Below are 18424 nucleotides of genomic sequence, written 5' to 3'. Positions count from 1 at the left end.
CCTTTTCCTCCTAATTTCCTTCAAAATCTCCCTGTTCAACCAGACCGGTTGTCTTCCCCACCAACTTGACTTTTGGCAGACTGGGACAGCCTGCTCCTCCTGTGTGTTCAAGACTTCCTTCTTGAAGTATGTCCATCCCTCCTGGACCCCTTTGTTTTCAAAGGTTGTTTCCCAGGGTACACTCTGGACTAGTCTTCTAAATAGGCCAAAATCTGCCCTCCGGAAGTCCAGCACAGAGGTTTTATTGATGGCCCTCTTTGCATCCCTGAGTATTGAAAACTCTATTATTTTATGGTCACTGTGCCCCATACGACCTCCAGCCACCACATCTCCCACCAGCCCCTCTCTGTGAACAGAAGGCCTAGCGAGGCCCCATCCCTGGTAGGCTCATTTACCAGCTGGAGCAGGAAATTATCCTCTTTATACTCTAGGAATCTCCTAGACTGCCTCTTCTCCACTGTGTGGAGTTCCTAGCAGACATCCAGCAGGTTAAAGTCACCCATGAGAACAAGGGCTGGTGATTTTGAGACATCCGCCAGCTGCTTATAGAATAATTCATCACCCTCATCATCCTGATTGAGTGCTCTGTAACAGACTCCCACCAGAATGTCAGCCTTGTTGGCCTTCCCCCTGATTTTGATCCACAGGCACTCAACCTTATTGTTGCTGACTTGAAGTTCCACAGTGTCAAGAGACTCTCTAACATATAGAGCCGCCCCTCCACCTCTCCTACCTTGTCTATCCCTTCTGAAGAGCCTGTAGCCACCCATGGCAGCACTCCAGTCATGCGAGTCATCCCACCATGTTTCCGTGATGGTGACTACATCATAGCTTTCCTGCTGCACAATGGCTTCCAGCTCCTCTTGTTTGTTACTCATGCTGTGTGCACTGGTGTACATGCACTTCAGCTGGGCTGCTGATTTCACTCTTAACTCAGGCTTTTCACCCTTAGGCTCCTATCTTGAGAGCCTAGTTTCAATCCCTTCCCCCTTCAAACCTAGTTTAAAGCCCTCCTGATCAGCCCTGCCAACTTGATGCAAGATAGAATATAGTTTAAATTGTCAATGTATCCAAAAAGTTGGAGAACTAGAATAAGAATATTACAATTTTTTTTATTAGGTTTTTTTTTTCTTTTCCTTACTTAACAGCTAGAAATGCTTTAGAAATGGGAGCTCTTCTAGTCATTATCATCTGGAAAAGAGGCATGTGAGCATACTTAGAGTTTTACAATGGAGCCTTTTAGCAGTTTTAAAACATTCCAGAAACTGTGTTTTAGGGTCTTTGAAAATGCAATTTGTTTACCCTTAGGCAGAAGTGAAATGGAGGAATCCGTTTTCTGAAGTGCATTTGTATCTCCTTAAATAATACAGCAACGTAAAAAAAAAAAAAAAAGGGAAAGAAAAAAAAAGAAAAACAATCCTTCAGTTGCTGGCAAGGGAGTAAAGGCAGTTCTGATCTCTTCAGAGCTATAGAATTTGCACTGCAAAACTCCTGCTCTTTCCAGAAAATTTGGCTGTGAAACTCGACATCCCTTCCTAATCCCTGTTCTATGCTCACTGCAGAGGTAAAACTGTGCACACAGGGTGAGTTTCATGAAGTCCAGTCCCTGTAAATGTCACAATGTTCAGTCCTCATTGAGATTATGCTCTCTGAATACTAGTTAAGAAGTGACATGCGAGAGCATTGTATTTAATTCCCCTTATATTGAAAGAGTGTTAGAACTGAAAAGTCACCATGGTATGATGTGAGGGAGTTAAGGGACTTATTACAAAAAAATCTCAATAATCCAATCAAAACTCAGTTGTTAAACAGGGACTTATGATGGCACCAACACGAGGGTTTTGGATTTGTTAATTTCTTATGTCCTCTTAGGGCACTGTTACCTTTCCAAAATATGAGCCACAGCATGATTTGTGTGAGCTTTTTGTGTATTGCACAATATTTGGATGTATATTTATCCTTTTGCTATATTAATTTTAGTAAATGTATTTGTTTAACTGTATTATGCTTGCAAGAGGGCCTCCTGGTACGTTAGACTTGTAAATGTTATCAGGTAAAGTAACTACATGTAACTAATGAAAGACTAATGGCATCAAAATGCAAATAGACAAACCAGAAACCTCTAAACTCTACTATTCAGCTGTCTTTCATTGTCCTGCAGACTTGCCATTTAGATCACTGTTTTTAGGGAAAGAAGCCATCATAGGAAAAAAGAGTCACAAAAGTAAAGTTTATCCTGCTTTTGATAGTTTTGATAGTCTTGATTTTTTGGGACCAAATGATTGACACCAGCTGTACCCATACTGACAAGAGATAGAAGTTTAATTGAATCTGTCTGGGCCTGCTTCAGAGTAGATGATTTTAGGAATTTGGGCTACAGAATCATGATTAACGCTCTTGCAGCCTGTGTCCTACCTTATGCTTCTGACTTTAAAAAGCAAGCAGTTTTGTATTACTATTAGAACATTAGCATTGTTTGAACTCAAGACTTACTGAATTTAGTGAGTTTATTTCAAGAACATGAAAGGTTAGATATTTTGATAACCTGAAATATTTTATCAGGATATATTAAGTTCTTTGATTCTTCCAGGTGTGAATTTCTGACTTGTATTATATTAAAATACAGAGACAACAGTGTTTTCTTGGAATATGTCTGCAAAAGTTTTAATAGAAAAATAACCACAGACTGGATTGCATTTTGGGATTATGTAACATAAATTACCTTTGATATTAAGACTAAAAAATGTAGGTCATGCTAGCAGGATGTGATGGATTTTTCTTGGTATCTCAGGGATTTATTGGAGACCACTGAGTTCACACCACTTTGCCCTGAATATCCAACATTCTCATCTGACCCAAAGCAGAGCTTTTCAGCATGAATCTTTGTCAGCCAGGATTTCTAGCATCCTTTGCTTAAAGGTAACCAGTCATGCCTGGCATTCCTCACGTCTTGCTTACAAATTCAAAAGCCTTAGAACCTCAGTTTTAAGGATGGCTTAGTGACCACATCTGCACCATGTAGCTTGGCAGATATTTGTCTCTCCTAAAAACAGAAACCCTAGCTCAGCATGCTGGGACAATTTCACTTTGAGGCAGTGAGTGTCATCCAGTTTTGTGCAGCCAGTAGTGTAAAATCAGGAATGGCAAATGGGTGAGTCCAATGCTCTTTGGGTTTACAGACTTGATACATGAAGGGCAAAGTATCACTGTTACATATGCATAAGATTTTTGTAGAGCTTTCAGTTTTTCCTGTTAGAAGGTTGATCAGATGTTGCGTCCCTGGAACTGCTTTTCAAGTGTGTTTTCACAGAACTTTGATAACAATGTTTCTAACATGCGTTATATATCTGCTCTTTATTCTGAACAGTTTGCTGATTCAAACCTACTGATTCAGTCGTCTTCTTTGCTTGTCAAATTTTGTCCACTTTTACCACAATTTTTGTAAATAAAGCATTTAGAAAAGCCTAACTTTATTTGAAACCTGCTGCAGCTTTGTGCTACTTCCTACAGATCTACATTTCATGTACTTCTAATGGGACTTTTCGATTCTTATTTTTCATAAAAATACTAACATTTGGCAGAAAGAATGATGAAAATAAAAGCTCTAGAAAGATAATTTCACCTAGAAGCAAAAGGCAGTTCTTAGCTTTACCCAAGAATCAGGAGTCTGGAAAGAGGAAGTCATCTTACCAACTAGATGTCATATGGGGGTTTTTTTTCTGGGTATTTTGTGGTGGTGTGTGTTTGTTTTTTACCCCTTATCACTTATCGTGAAGAAAGATCTACGAGATTTGAAAGTGTTTGGGGGATCTCTTTGCTCTGTGTCTTTGATGCAGTTTTTTGACCTTGTGTAAATACCAATAACTCAACAGCAAGTACTGAAAAAATAAAAAAAAATTAAAGGGAAACATTGAAAGGTACAGAGTAAATATAACTCCAATTTTGCTTGAGTGGTAGTTTAAGGAAAAAATCAAGGTACTTCATTTACCACAGTAAAGTTTCAATATTTGTATTCAATAAGCTGAATGTTTTATTTGCTTGACTGTTCCTCTGTAATAATGCAAGACACATATGTATGTATATGTTTATTTATTTGTTTATTTACTGTTTCCACAGACACTTCCATTGGGGCTGGGAGATGGACAGCTCTTTGCCTGGACTGATGGCTTAAAAAGGAAGGACTGGCATGATTATGAAAGCATTCAAAAAGATGCTATGCGTTCAGGTATACATGAGTTCAGAACAAATTAAAGTGGTTTACTCATTCTTTATCTACATGGTTATTTTTTCTTTTAAGTCATCTAAAAGGCATTCCTAACAACCTTTTTTTTTTAATTGCAATGCTACAAGGACATAATGTTCTGAATTTAGGGGTCAGACCATGCATAAATACCTTATCTCTGAAAACAGCTGGGTGACAATAAAAATAATGTGTTTCATGCTAATAACTATATAATGATTTTGTAATGGGAAAAAATGTTGTGATCAAAATATTTTCCAAGTTCAAATCAGTTGTTTGACTGTGACCAAATTGAAACAAAGTGTTGGTTTCCAAAGGGGCATACATTACAACTAAAGCCAAGTTGTCCTTAAATCAATGAATAAAACCTGAGTTCAGTACCTATAGCTGCCAAGAATATCTAAGGTTATCTTGGAAGAAAACTTTTGGCACTTTTACCATTGTCAAACTTCAATCCTAGAAGCTAAAGCTACTTCACTTCATTCTGACAGTCTAAAAGTATTTGAAAATGGGAGAAAATTGTATTTGCAGATATGCTGGAGGACACTTTGTTACAGTAGGTAATGCAGTTTTAATGTACCTTCTCATGGTGCATGCCCTAATTGCAAAGGATGGTTTGTATTCCTTTTTCTGTCATCAGAGCGTGTTCAGATTTGAATTCTTCTTTTATAATATAATGTACAACTCTTCAACATAAGATGAATTAAATTAGAAAGAAGGGAAACAGCAGTTGAATTGCACCTTAATCAGTGTTTCAAAGTCATTATTTTACAAAGGCCAATCTACTATTGTAAAATAAATTACGTTGTCTTGATCCCACTGTCTTGAGACAGCAAACACCTCCCCAGAATACCTCTACAGCTGAATCTAGTTGACAAATTCATAAGATGTAGTAAGTACTTAGTTTTGCAGTAAGTAAAACAAGTAAAATATTGCAAACGTAGGTTAATTTTGTAAACTGTTTCTCCCTTTCTCTTTTGAATCTTGATCACTAACTAAAAAAAATATCCTTTCACATGTGCTTAGGAAGTATAAAAGGTGGGGAGGAGGAGGAAGTTATTCTATGCAACTTAGGAGTTATCAGATCAATAATTATTGTGTTCCAAATTTCTAACTGAAAAATGACAAATATCTAAGAGAAGGTACAAAATAGTAGCAGCATGTATGTAGAAACTTGCACATATATAGAGAATATCACATCTGCTGGTTAGAATAGCCTTTTTCAAGAGATGTGCACTGATGCTTTGGCAATGTACTTTTAATTCCTAAATGTGTAATATGGTCCCCATATGTTTTAGGTAAAATAACAGTAATACTTAGGATTATCTGATGGATAGCTATAGCACTGCCAACATAATGCAAGCCATTGCATTGAGTCAACTAAGAAATTTACAGAACGTGTTATGTAGCTTTGTTATTTCCAGTCCTGATCCTAACATTATAACTGTAGTAGTATGTGAATATTTTTTCCAGTAAACTTTGATTCTTTGTAATGATAGTGCTTCAAATATTTTGACTTATTTATATTTTTAATTTTTTTTATTTTACTGTTTGCTGAGTTTGCCCTTTTAAGAAATCTCTTTTAAATTATTTTTGTCATCATTATTCAGTAGATCAAAATAACTTCTAATGCTTTTTTTTTTGTGAAAATCACAGTATAGTAATAAAATACAAAGGTGGATTATCTCAGTGCACTCTTTTGGGACATACTATGTGATTTCTCTTCCTAATAACAAAACAAAATATATCTGAAATGAACTTTTAGTTAAAAATCTGTCTGAAAGCATGAAATAACACCAATGAAAAGGCTTCTCGGGACATTTCAGGAGAGGTAGTCAATGGTCCTTGCACTGAAAAAAAGGAGTGAAGTATTTCTTTTAATTCAGTCTAGCTGTTGATCTGTAAAGCTTACAATTTCTTAAGCACTGGGAATGTGAATTTCATAATTTCTAATTATGGAGAGGTACTAGTTTCTCCATGACTACTTCTTCCATTTCACGGCCAAATATTTTGATCCCTTTTCATTCCATGAAATAAAAAATCTATATTCCTGGATTTGTGTAGTCTCTCCTCCTATTTATAAAGCCATTTGCTTTATAAATATACTACTTATCAGTACAGAATAGATGTAGTGTCATTCAGTCAACCCAATCAGTTCCATTTTTCTCTGAATATTATTCTGTCATTAGCTCAAACCCAGTGACTGAAGTATAGGAATAGGAATGCAAAAATTAACGTTAACAAGAAATAATTCCTAACTAAACAGTTGTGATAGATACTTTAGAAAGAAAAAAAAAGACGTTTAATTGCTTTTATTTTCTTAAGTGAGCCATTAAGTCAATCAGATATTACAATGGAGGGGGAGGGAACAAAATAAGCTAATCAGAGAAACTGACTTTGTTGGAGTTGATATGTCATGCCATCTTTTTGACAAGAAATCAGCATTTAAAATAAGAACCGTATCTATTAATTTGTTTTCCTCTGGGAATACAACTGATGGCATGCCTTGATGAAGAATATGCTTAATTTGCGCTAAAAATATGAGAACTGTAAACAAATGCAAATTGCGCATCTGCCAATTTTTGTTTCATTAAGTAATAAACAGTGTCCTAAGTATATCAGAAGAGTACTCTTGCATTGAAGTTCAGAGTTGTGAGTGCACCTTACTCAGCTTGCGTAGTAATAACCTAGGTAGCTGCTGTTGTGTATATTAACCCAGGTACAGCAGCACTGATTGTGTCATGGCAGTGTAAACCTACCTGCATCCCTAGATAGAGTGGAGATCCTGGATGCTGAAGCCCCTGATATTGCCATTAATCAGCTACTGTAGTTGTCATTTCTTCATTTCATCAGAGATTTCCCTACTTGCCTTCAGTTGTCTGGGGAGGACTCTGAGTGCTTTTCTACCAAGACATTAATTTCAGGAGCGTGGCAGCTTCTGTGGCATCAACGGCCACTGATTTTCCAAGCTTTCTGTGCAGAACTAGGAATGTGAGGTCCCTGAATGCTCCGTGTGGGATGAAATTCACAGGAGGGAGAGCCATGTGAGCCTAAGGTAGTAATTCAAAAGCATCCACGAGAAGAAATTATGTTGATTTCACCTCTATCTTTATGTCCTGGGTAGTGAGAATAACAGTCCTCGAGAATCAGTCAATGTCATTGTTCCTCCATTTCTGAAAGTTATTTTATCTATTTCACTCAAGAACTTCTCAGCTCTACCATCAGATACAAGTAGGACCAGTAATGATGAATTATAGCCCTTTTCAAATAAGAGGAAGGATTCATATGTGTAATTCTTGGGCTTTTAAAGAAGTATAGATTGAATGTTTATATTTTAATGTGGTGCTATTTCATGAAAAGCTATTCCTTGCTACAAGTGATATCTTTCCCAATGTAGAAAAGGAGAACTGAAGGATTAGAAAAAGGGAAAATTTCCAGCTGAGCAGAACTGGAAAACAAAAAATAAGGTTTAATTTCTGAAAACTTTTTATCAATTCTAATAATTATATTAATAGCTGTGGCGGGTCTGGCTGAGCCAGAATTTATTTCTCCATAGTAGCCCTCACAGTGCTGTGGTCTGCATTGGTAACTTCATGGCTTGACTTCGCAAACGAAGATTTGAGAAGGATTCTACACACATTTGCTACAAGCGTACTGATGGCTAAAAAGGCCAATGTGAGATAGACGAGTCCGGTTGCAAAAGGCAGAGCGGAAAGTCTCCTTAGGTGGTATTGGCAAGACACAATTCCTTCTGCGTTCTCTTTTCTCCTCAAGAATGATTCTGCGTGTGTTCTCAAAAGAAGCAGCAGCATTATGTATAGTGTATCTCCATGTCTCCCGATTGGAGGCCAGAGTAGACCAGTGATGATGATCAGTATGGCCAAAGCTGAGATATTGTTTCAGGAAGTCCTTGTATCTCCTCTTTGGGGCTCCTGTCTTGTGGCAGCCAGTGGCAAGTTCGCCATAGAGCACAATCTTAAGGAGGCGGTGGTCCTGCATCCTTGAGACATGTCCTGCCCAACACAACTGTGTTCTCAGCAACACAGCCTCAATACTTGTAACTGCTGCCTGTTCAAGAACAGATGTATTAGTCACGTAATCAGTCCAGTGGATGTTTAGGATTGCATGGAGGCAGCGCTGATGGAAGTGTTCTAAGAGTCGCAAGTGGTGGAGGTAAATGACCCATGATTCGGACCCATATAAAAGAGTAGACAGCACAATGGCTCTGTAAACAGTGATGTTTGTGCTTTTCTTTAGGTGTTTATTACACCAAACTCTTTTATGGAGTTTTCCAAAAGCTCTATATGCCTTTGCTAACCTGTTGTCTATCTCTTTGTTAATCTTACCGTCCGAGAAGATAATGCTTCCCAGATAATTAAACTGCTGGACTGACTTGAGCTCTGATTCGCCAGTGATGATGTGAGGATGGTGGAAAACTTCCTGAGGTGCAGGTTGGTAGAAAACTTCTGTCTTCTTCAAGCTGACTTCCAGCCCAAAAAGCTCAGCAGCCTCTGCAAAGCAGGATGTTAAACGCTGCAGAGCTGCTTCTGTGTGGGCAACAAGGGCGGCGTCATCAGCATAAAGCAGCTCCCGGACAAGATGGTTTAAGGTCTTAGTGTGGGCCTTCAGTCACCTTAGGTTGAATAGGCTTCCATCAGTATGATATCGAATGTAGATACCGTCCTGATCATCGAGGTCTGCCGTGGCCCTTTGGAGCATCATGCTGAAAAAGATTGTGAATAGAGTTGGTGCAAGAACACAGCCTTGTTTCACACCATTAGTTATTAGAAAGGGCTCAGAAAATGCATCACCATATCTGACTTGGCCACGCTGATCCTCATGAAGCAAAATGATCATTTTGAGGAACTTGGGGAGACATCCTAACCATTCCAAAATCTACTACAGACCTTTTCAACTCATGATATCAAAAGCTTTGGAAAATCAACAAAAGTTACATAGAGTCCTTTGTTCTGTTCCCTATACTACTCTTGCAGTTGTCTGTGGTACTCTTGTTGGCTCTGAAACCACATTGGCTTTCAGGTAGAAGTTCTTCTGCAATAGTGAGTATTAATCTGTTCAAAAGTATTCTTCCAAGGATTTTACCAGCAATAGAGAGCAGAGTAATACCTCAGTAATTTGAACAGTCTGATTTATCTCCTTTCTTCTTATACAAGTGATGATGACTGGTAGCTAGAGGAGTGTTGATAACACACCAATGTTTTGGCTTCTGCTGAGCACAGCACTGTAACATTCCTTCTTCAGTCAAGGGCAAGATCCTGGGAGGGGACAAAAGTAGGCCAGCTGACCCACACTGACCAAGGGGATATTCCAGACCACGTGACGTCAACCCAGATATAAAGCTGAGGCAAGGAGCAGGACCACAGGCACTCATTGTCTCTGATGGCTGCCTGCTGACAACTGTTACGTGTGCTGGAGCCCTGCTTCTCGCAGAAGTGGCCGACCATCGCTCCTTGTGGGAAGTAGAGATTAACTGCTGGCTTCTGCTTTGTGCATGTGCACGCTGCTTTTGCTTTCTTTTTTTTGCATAAATACAAACTGCCTTATCACAACCCATGATTTGTGTTGTTTTCTTTTCCCACCTTACTCTCTCCCCTGTCTGGCTGGGAAGGGGAGGAATAGAGTGACTGGGTGGACATCTGGCGTTCAGCCAAGGTGAACCCACCACAATAACCTGTAAGGTACATGTAGAAATATCGCATACTGCAAGTTTCATAGTGTTTTTTTGTTTTCAATTTGTGGTTTTTTTTAATACAGTCTTTTGGGTTTTTTTACTTTATAATGCTTTGGAGATATTTTTGTCTAATTGCATGTGTATGCTGAAATTATATTCTGTGAGGTTTGTTAAAAATTTAGTGTAATAGGCAAATTTCTGAGAGAATGGCAACACGTAAAGAGCTGTATAAATATAAATATATAAAAGCCTTTGTCTTCGAAAGAAATTGGTTAAGGGGTTGATGAAGTGAATTCTGAGATGTAACTGTCAATACTTTTGTGTTTGACTGTTGAGCCATTTTGCTGCTTTGCTAATAAGATCTCAGAGGAAAAACCTTTTAGCATGTACCATAACAGCCCAAGGTTATTCCAGCAGTTGTCGAGCAATTTGCACATTATTTGTTCTTCCTATTTGTATATTTAAATAGTATGTGGAAGCTTGCTGTGGAGGGGAGGAATGAAGGTTTTAATTCTGTCCTATATTTGGTATTGTTTTTACCTTTCTGCTTCTTGAAAATGTTACATTGACTGGGAGAAGAGGATTTTAAAGATCTTGACCTTTACATGACTCAGTGTAGGCATTTCATAGAGATTAGTTCTATAAACAAACAGACAGTATGTTCTGTAGTTCTACAAACAAACATTCATACTGATTAGTTTTATAAACAAGCTAAGCAGAGATATTGAAAAATAAGTGAACATGTTTGTGATGAAAATGGAAATAGAATGAAGCTCTGTATTCTTGGGGTGGAATGTTAAAGGAAGCAAAAGTCTCAAAGTACTGCCGTAACAAGTAGTGAACACTTGACATTTGACTTCAGTGTGACCTAAAGACATTGTGCAGTGGTGATTGTTTTCCATCACTTCTGTTCAAGTATTTTTGAGAATAAAATGTGTAAAATAATTCTCTCAAACTTCTGTGGTTAAACCTTATAATTTTGAACAGTACCTGTTCTTAAATTCAGATCAACTTGTCAAGGCAAAGCCTAGTGCCAAAGAAGATGCCTCTAGAAGATTTGAGGCAGCATGATACAAAAGCAGCATTAAATGCAATTCCCTATTGGTTATGAAATAATACAAAAGCAGCATTAAATGCAATTCCGTATTGGTTATGAAATAAATTAGTTCTGTGATACTTATACAGGTAAATGTAATAAAAGTTTTGCAGGAAAAGACATACATACTGAAATATTGATTTACTTATCCTGTATTTTGTATGAAATTATACACTAGGGGTCTTGGCAGCATTATATATTAAACAAATTTACTAGATTTAATTTAGGCCTCTGAACTTGCAATTCTTTCCAAGAGAATTTGAGAACTTCCAGTATAATTGGAGCTGTAGTGATAGCCAAGGTCTCAATAAACATTCCTAACCTAATTTTTCATAGCATTAATCACGAATATGCTTCATGCAGTTTGCAATGTATTGTCTTTTAAAAGAGAAAAATGTTTATCAGTTTATCTTAATGCAAGTCTGACATGATTAAAAAATTCTAAACTGTAATGTTAATCATGGCTTGTCAAACAGACAGCACATAAAGGATATATAATATGAAAGATGTTTGCAATCTACTGCAGTTACATAAAGTGTTTCACATATTAAAATGCATTTGCTCTGTAAATAAAGTGCTGTAGACTGAGATGTGATTCTACCACTCTTATTCTTAATGGTCAGGATATCCTGTTGAAAACAGTAAGATCAGTTTGGAGCTAGGTGCCAAGCAAAAAAAAACCTGTATTATACTCTCAAATAATGATTTAGAAAGAGATATTTTTTCCAGTGGTACCTTCTGCAGAGGTCTAAATGATGATATCTAGAAAATATGGTTTGGTTTGTTTGTTTGTTTTTTTCACAAGTGCCTAGGTTTTTCCCTGGCTTTCTCAGATTGTGAAATGGTGTATCACAGTATCATTTCAGTGGTAATTTGTGTTACTACACACCCTCACTGGATCTCAAGTTACAACTTAATATTACACTGCTGCAGAAGAAGCCAGGAAGAGCAAGGCTGTCACTGTGTAGAATTTGTGTCTGTCAGAAAAGTGTGCACGATAGAACTAAGTCTTGACACTTAAATCTATGCATAAGGAAGAGTATAAAGGTGCTGTAAGTCAGAGCTAAGCTGTTTTAAAGCACAATGCCCCTGTTGCCTTGGCCAGATTTGAGGCCCTTCATGTGGTTGAAGTTAATCTGGTTCTTCTCCTTTTCTTACCTGCCCCCACCCTCCCCATTCACACACAGAGTAGTTGGAAACTCATCAATTAAACCACTTAGTTGATAAGCTAACTTTAAAGAGCTACCAGAGCAGAGGAAGCAGGAGTAGAGTTCATAGTATGGCTCATTTTATATAGAACACTGAACATTATCTTATTTACCTTTCTGTGCTGGGCATTGGCATGTTGATTTTTACCATGATAGGCAGAAAGAAAATTGTATTTCCAGAAACTTGGCAAGAAATATCTATGACTACATGGTAAATCAATCATACATATTCTAGATTGAAACTAGCATCCAGATTCTAAGAAGTGCTCTCTTACAATCTTGCCATCTGCTTGTGGTAGTCCCAAGTATATTATTATCTGTTCTGTATAGTGGTGAAGAGCTGTCAGCGGACTCACATCATGTGAGTATTTAATGTGTAATACTTGCAGGTTTAGTAGAGTTGTTGCCTGAAAAATAAAAAAACTTGACTTTAGAAGTTTTGGGGTTGGGGGGTTTTGGGTAGGAGGGGTATGAGGGGAAGTCTCAGCTAAAATGGATCTTTTAATTTGGCAGTTGCAGTCTGGGAGGGTGTTTTGGGGTTTGGGCACTGTTAGTTGTCTTTCTTCCTGTGCTTAAACTTTTCCAGGACTTTTAAAGTGTTTGTTCTTTATTAGGAGTCCATGTGTAGATATTTGGCTGTTTGAGTTTTCTGTTTGGTGTTGTTTTTTTTTTTAAAGAGAGATGTTTTTTGTAGTAATTCTGGAAAATTAATTTTATCTGGATACTCTTATGAAACGTGTCTCATTTGCAGGGAGAGTTTGGACTGAACAGTTTAGAGACCTTCAGGCTAGACCTGTCTATATGTAAGAAGGAGGAGAGCTCTATAGAACATTTTAATTGAGGTTGTTCTCTCTTTTGATAGATGTAAAAATGATCAAGTTTGTCAGTTCGGGGCAATTACTGCTTGACTCAGTGGAACAAAGAACCATTGCTTGGTTTACTATGAAAACTCAAATTCAGAGAAGAAGGAAATGAATCCTGACTAAACTGTAGTGAAAGACCTTGAACCAAGTGGTTGGCAGCAATTACAGTACATCAAGACCATACTTTTCAATTCAATTGCAATGGGAAAGTGAAAGTTTTCCTTACTACTTTTGTGTCATCTTTTAATTTTAAAACTTTTAATTTTAAAACATGGAATTAACTGCTGTCAGCCACCTTTAAAGTCTGTTTCTTTTTAAAGATTTAAGAAAGACATTCCTTTAATCAGAATCCAGGTCAAAAGATCCATAAGAAGAACTTCAATTTTAAAGGCTTGCCAAATGAACAAGGCTCTTTTTTGGTCTAAGCTACATGATATTTGAAGGAATTTGCATTGTATGCCAGTGCCAGATACTGCTTGCACACTGGTCAGTAACCTTGCATGTTACAGACTCCATCGTCTAGAATAATCATGATAATAATCACAAGCACACCATTCCAAAGACATTAGAAAGCTCTTTACACCCTAAAAGTCGCCACTTGCTTTCCTTAATGTTGCAATTGACTTGATACTGTAAACTTAATTATTTTAATGTTTATTTCATAAAAATACAGTTTAGCAGAGGATGTAGTTAAATTTGCCAACACATTTTTAAAGTATTATTTTAGCCTTTTGGCCTTCAAAACACCAACAAGATGTTTGGATTCCTGAAAAAAAAAAACCAATAAATTGTGCCTATTTTCCTGTCATAGCTTTTTTACTTTTGAGGATATGAATTAAGTTTGCAAGTACAAAAGTCTAGTATACTTATCTCAGTGCAGTTTATGAAATGAAATATGTGTAAGGTGACTTTCTTTTCCTTCCTGTTTTCATTAAACAAGCTGACAGAGGAAAATTATTGGACTGGTGAAACAATTTGTCTGACATCGATTGAATATATGTGAAAAGGCAGAGATGTATGATTGTTTTGCTATAATTTGCTTTTTAGACACTAGCTCATCAAATGATGCCTGTAATCACTGCTTCTCAAAGAACACAGCTTCCTTTTGGATGTTATTATGTGACACAAAGTTGTCCGCCCTCCACGCTTTCAGTGAAGTGGTGTCTGGGAGAATCTGTCCTTCTAACAAAAAGGAAGTAAAAAAAGGAGTGGCATTCTAGGAGTGGCATTTTGTTCTGCCAACCTGTGTGAAAGTTCTGCTGTCTACAGGCTGAAAATAAACTTGTTTTTAGGTAATTCTGGCTAAAGGTTCTGTAGGTAATGGTTAAATGTGAATTGTAAAACTTGCCAGGAAATTCAGAGGACAAATTCTCAGATTTAAAAAAAATAAATCAAGATACACATTTAAATTGCATTATAGGTATTCTTAAAACATAGAAAAAGTCTTTCTTTTAGTATGCATTTTGGTTTACGGGTTTATATTTTTTAATGATAGCTAAAGTCATTTCAGGTTACCCTGACTATTACTTCTATTTTAGATGTTAATTAATTGGAGAGCTCGTATATATTTTGGAAACTATTGGAAAGTATATGAGGTTGCTCCTTACATTTTTATTCCATGGCAGCTTACAAAAGGTGAGACTGATCCTGAAACAGAGTGAGTACTGGTGTATAAAGCAGGGAAGGAGTTGTCTCCAGTGGGCAAGTTGGAGACACTAAAAAGATACTGATTCTGTTGTCCTTCCAGGTCTTCTTTCCACTGTAAAGCAACACTGAATACTTCAAGGATTTGTTAGTTGAGAGACTAATCTATTTCTAATATTGTCACACGAAAAGAAAAGAAGCCTCTAAATAACATGTTAATTTATTTGGGGGGTTTTTTAATGTATTTTTTTCCCAGCTTTTACTACAGCAGTTATACTGGGAAGAAATCGAAACTTCATGTATGTCACAAAAAGACTGAAAGCTGTGAGTGGTTAAAGTTCTAGAGGGTTGACATTTAAATTAGCTGCTATTAATGAATAAGTTAAGCAAGTTACTAACATACTGCCAATTTAGTATGGTATTTATATTTACTTTTTCCCTCCAGTTTATCCAGTGATCAACTTTATAAAATTTGTAATAAACTGTGTTTTCATTTTTTCTGTTTATTTTTTGGAGATGTCTGAAGACATACATAGAAGTTATGAGACCCTGAGCATTTCTTGGCAGTAAATTAATCTTTCCCCGAGTTGAGTCTGCTTTGCCCATGACAGTAATTGGTGAGTGATTTCTCCCTGCCCTTATCTCAACCCACAAGCCTTTCGTTATGTATCCTCTTCTCTGTCCAGCTGAGGAGGGGAGTGGCTTTGGTGGGTACCTGGCGCCTGCCCAGCACAGTGGAACATGAATTCTTAATCCAATTCAAGTCCTTTGTTATAATTTCTCTCACTATTGTAAAGATATTGATTAACTATTTAAACAAGTACAGGAAAAATTAAATTAAACATATTCAGAAGCACTTTCTCTAAGTTAAATCATATCACATGAATGCAGAGATGAATTAATAGCAACAAAATAGACAAACTAAGTGTTTTTCCTCTCACCAGAAAATATAAGGAATGAAGATTTCTTTCCACGTTTCTAGTTTCAAATATACTGGACAAATTAAATGGTGGAATTTCTGGTAATGCTTTCAAAGCAAAGCCTTCAATTAAAGTAAATCTCTGCTATCTGTCTTATTCCTCTGTTACCTGTGGTTATGGAGGGCTAGGGAAGTGTGTATGCTTGCTTTCTTTAATGTGGTTGCTAAAGATTGCTTCCCTTCTCCTCAAAAACTGGATTTATTGAGGGGCTTTTGATCATACAGCCAAAAGTAGAACTCAGAGTTCTTGTGTGCTGCATAAATACATAAAGAATCTGCATAATGGAATTTAATTTTTTAAAAATTTTTCTCAGTGAGTAAGAAATTTTTATGGACTTTTTTTATTTCAAGCTGTTTTGATACGCAAACCTTTTTCTGTCTATGATAGAATTAGAAAGTATTGTTTTGGTTCACAAACAGAATTTTCAACTTTAATGCCTATCCATTAATAATGTTAGTTAAGTTGTATCATTTATATAAGATTTTGAAAAACGAAGACTTTAGTTTTAAAATTTTGGTTTTCAAAATATATTTTTCATTTGCTTATTTTAACGCTGGTATCAACAAAATAAAAAAACCCAAACAACCAAAAAAACCACCAAAACAACAAATACTTTTGGCTGAATCCAAACATCAGTTTTCAGCAAGTTAACTTTTTCAAAAAAGTTCCCAATGGACATACCAGTTTCGTGCTGAATTATGTGTAAATATGGCCTTGGGATAAATATTTAGTTGTGTTCTGTAAGGGATGACATGTGTTTTTTAATAGAAGATATTTTAAACTAATTAGTTGAAAATCTGTTCAGTTCATGGCTGAAGGTGATTCTTTGAGTCTCTACTTCTCCCTCTACCTGATTCCACAGCATGTATTGACTTGAAGTTTCAGTTGACTTTAATACAGGGAGTTTACTCAAATTTGTATCAGGCATTTGAAAAACAGTTGGCTTTAATTAGACTTGCGTTATTCAGAAAGACGTGAATCAATGGCAAGGGAGGAAAAGGGCTGTGCAGAGCTGTACTCGTAGCAGGTCAAGCATTAAATTTACCACAATTTCCTTACCACAATAATGTCAGTCAATTGTAAGGCTCTTTAAAATAAAGAATGCATTTTAAACCACAAAATGAATTATAAAAGGCGATATTAATGATTGCAGCATTAGTGGTGCCTTTTATAAGAAGAGGGAAAGGCAGTCACTGGGAAATGCAGCAGTAGTGAGTATATGCAGCAGTTATGTAGTATCAAAACAGTTTTCACAGGAATAATGTGTCTGATTTTTCTAAAGAAAACATGAAAAGAAGACCGAGATTCAAAGTGTTACTTTGGGTGTGGTAGATAATATACATTATGTTTCAAGTAAACAGAAGGACTCTGGATGGCCAGTCCCTAGAACATGATATGATTTGTTTTGCTTGTATCTGCTATAACTACACCTTGTTACATCTTAACATGTTAGTACACTTCTTGGGCTTGTATTGTTTGCCTTGAGGATAATTCTTGTATCTCTGAATTTGAAAAGGTACCTGTTTCGTTCATTAACCCAGGTAATTATTTGCATACCCAGCTTCAGTTTTGTATTAAACTCATTATCATCTGAGAAATATGGCACTGTGCTGTATAATGGATAGATCCAAAGGGACCTGAAAAGGTAATAAACCACTTATATACTACATGAGGAAGTTGTCCTGAGTGTGCAAACTCTGATTGCTTGCAGGCATTTACAGTAGGAATAAGTCTGACTTTGTCACCGAGTCACCATGTGGGGAATCACATGGCATAGTTCTACTTCCTAGGTCTGCCTCAAACTTTAGCTGTGCATATTTACTATTTCCATATACAGGAATAGAATTTTTTTTTCTATAGGAGTCTTACGGGCTAAATCTAAATTTACTGGGAGCTGTGACAGCTTATGCATTCTTTATAGAATATACATCATGGAATAGTGCTTCAGGTACAAGAGTGACTACACTATTGCACACTGTTGACTCACACTACGCTGTTGCACATTGTTGACTCACACGTAGCTAAATTCATTTTTACAGATTATTCCATCTTCTTTGTGTGACAGCCGCAAAGCCAGCTTCTGGAGCTAGTTTAGGTTGAATTCATGAAAAAAAAAAAAAGAAAAAAATAAAGAGCTCATAATAGTAAGTTTGTTGCATGGAACATCCTGTTTGTTTTCCTGTAATAGTATATGATAAATGGCACATGGTTATACTATGTCTTAAAATGAAGAAAAATAGAGGAAGAGGGATAGGTCATATGTTAACTACAGCTGTTAGAACCCTATTATTTTGTATTTTTGAGTTTTCTGAAACACTACCTTTGCAACCATAATTTTGCATTAAATTTGTGGAGCTGTTTAGTTCCTATATAAAATCATGTTAGGAACACTTCAGTTTGAGCTTTTTCAAGGTATCAGCTTGACCGTAGGCATTAATAATCTCTAGACTCACTGGTACTAGAGACTATTAGAATGCCATTCTTGATGTAGTTTGTGTGAATTAATTTATGTAAGTACTGAAACAAACACCTTACCATTATTAGTAGATTATTTTTTTTAAGGTAATCTTGTTCTGTAGTAGAGACTTTTTATTCTAGCAGGTCGTTCAGTTACTAAATGAAACTGTGAAGCCTTTTTTATGGTTGAATTCTGTTTCTCATATGCTTGCTCATTCAGTATTTGGCTCTGATTAATGGTCTG

The 18424-nt window shown here is 36.6% G+C and overlaps 1 protein-coding gene across 3 annotated transcripts in view; it reads left to right on the top strand.

Annotated features, from left to right (window-relative positions):
• GALNTL6 (polypeptide N-acetylgalactosaminyltransferase like 6) overlaps nt 1-18424 on the top strand; it is a 460275-nt gene that overhangs the window by 166396 nt on the left and 275455 nt on the right. For all 3 annotated transcript variants that reach the window (XM_027635754.1, XM_027635755.1, XM_027635756.1), the window contains one exon: nt 4117-4225. In XM_027635754.1, the coding sequence (XP_027491555.1) occupies nt 4117-4225 (109 nt within the window). The remainder of the gene's footprint in view (nt 1-4116; nt 4226-18424) is intronic.

Source organism: Corapipo altera, unplaced genomic scaffold (genome assembly GCF_003945725.1).
Source record: "Corapipo altera isolate COAL_440 unplaced genomic scaffold, ASM394572v1 22b, whole genome shotgun sequence".
NCBI classification, from domain to species: Eukaryota; Metazoa; Chordata; class Aves; order Passeriformes; family Pipridae; genus Corapipo; species Corapipo altera.
This window is presented reverse-complemented; position numbering and strand designations above follow the sequence as displayed.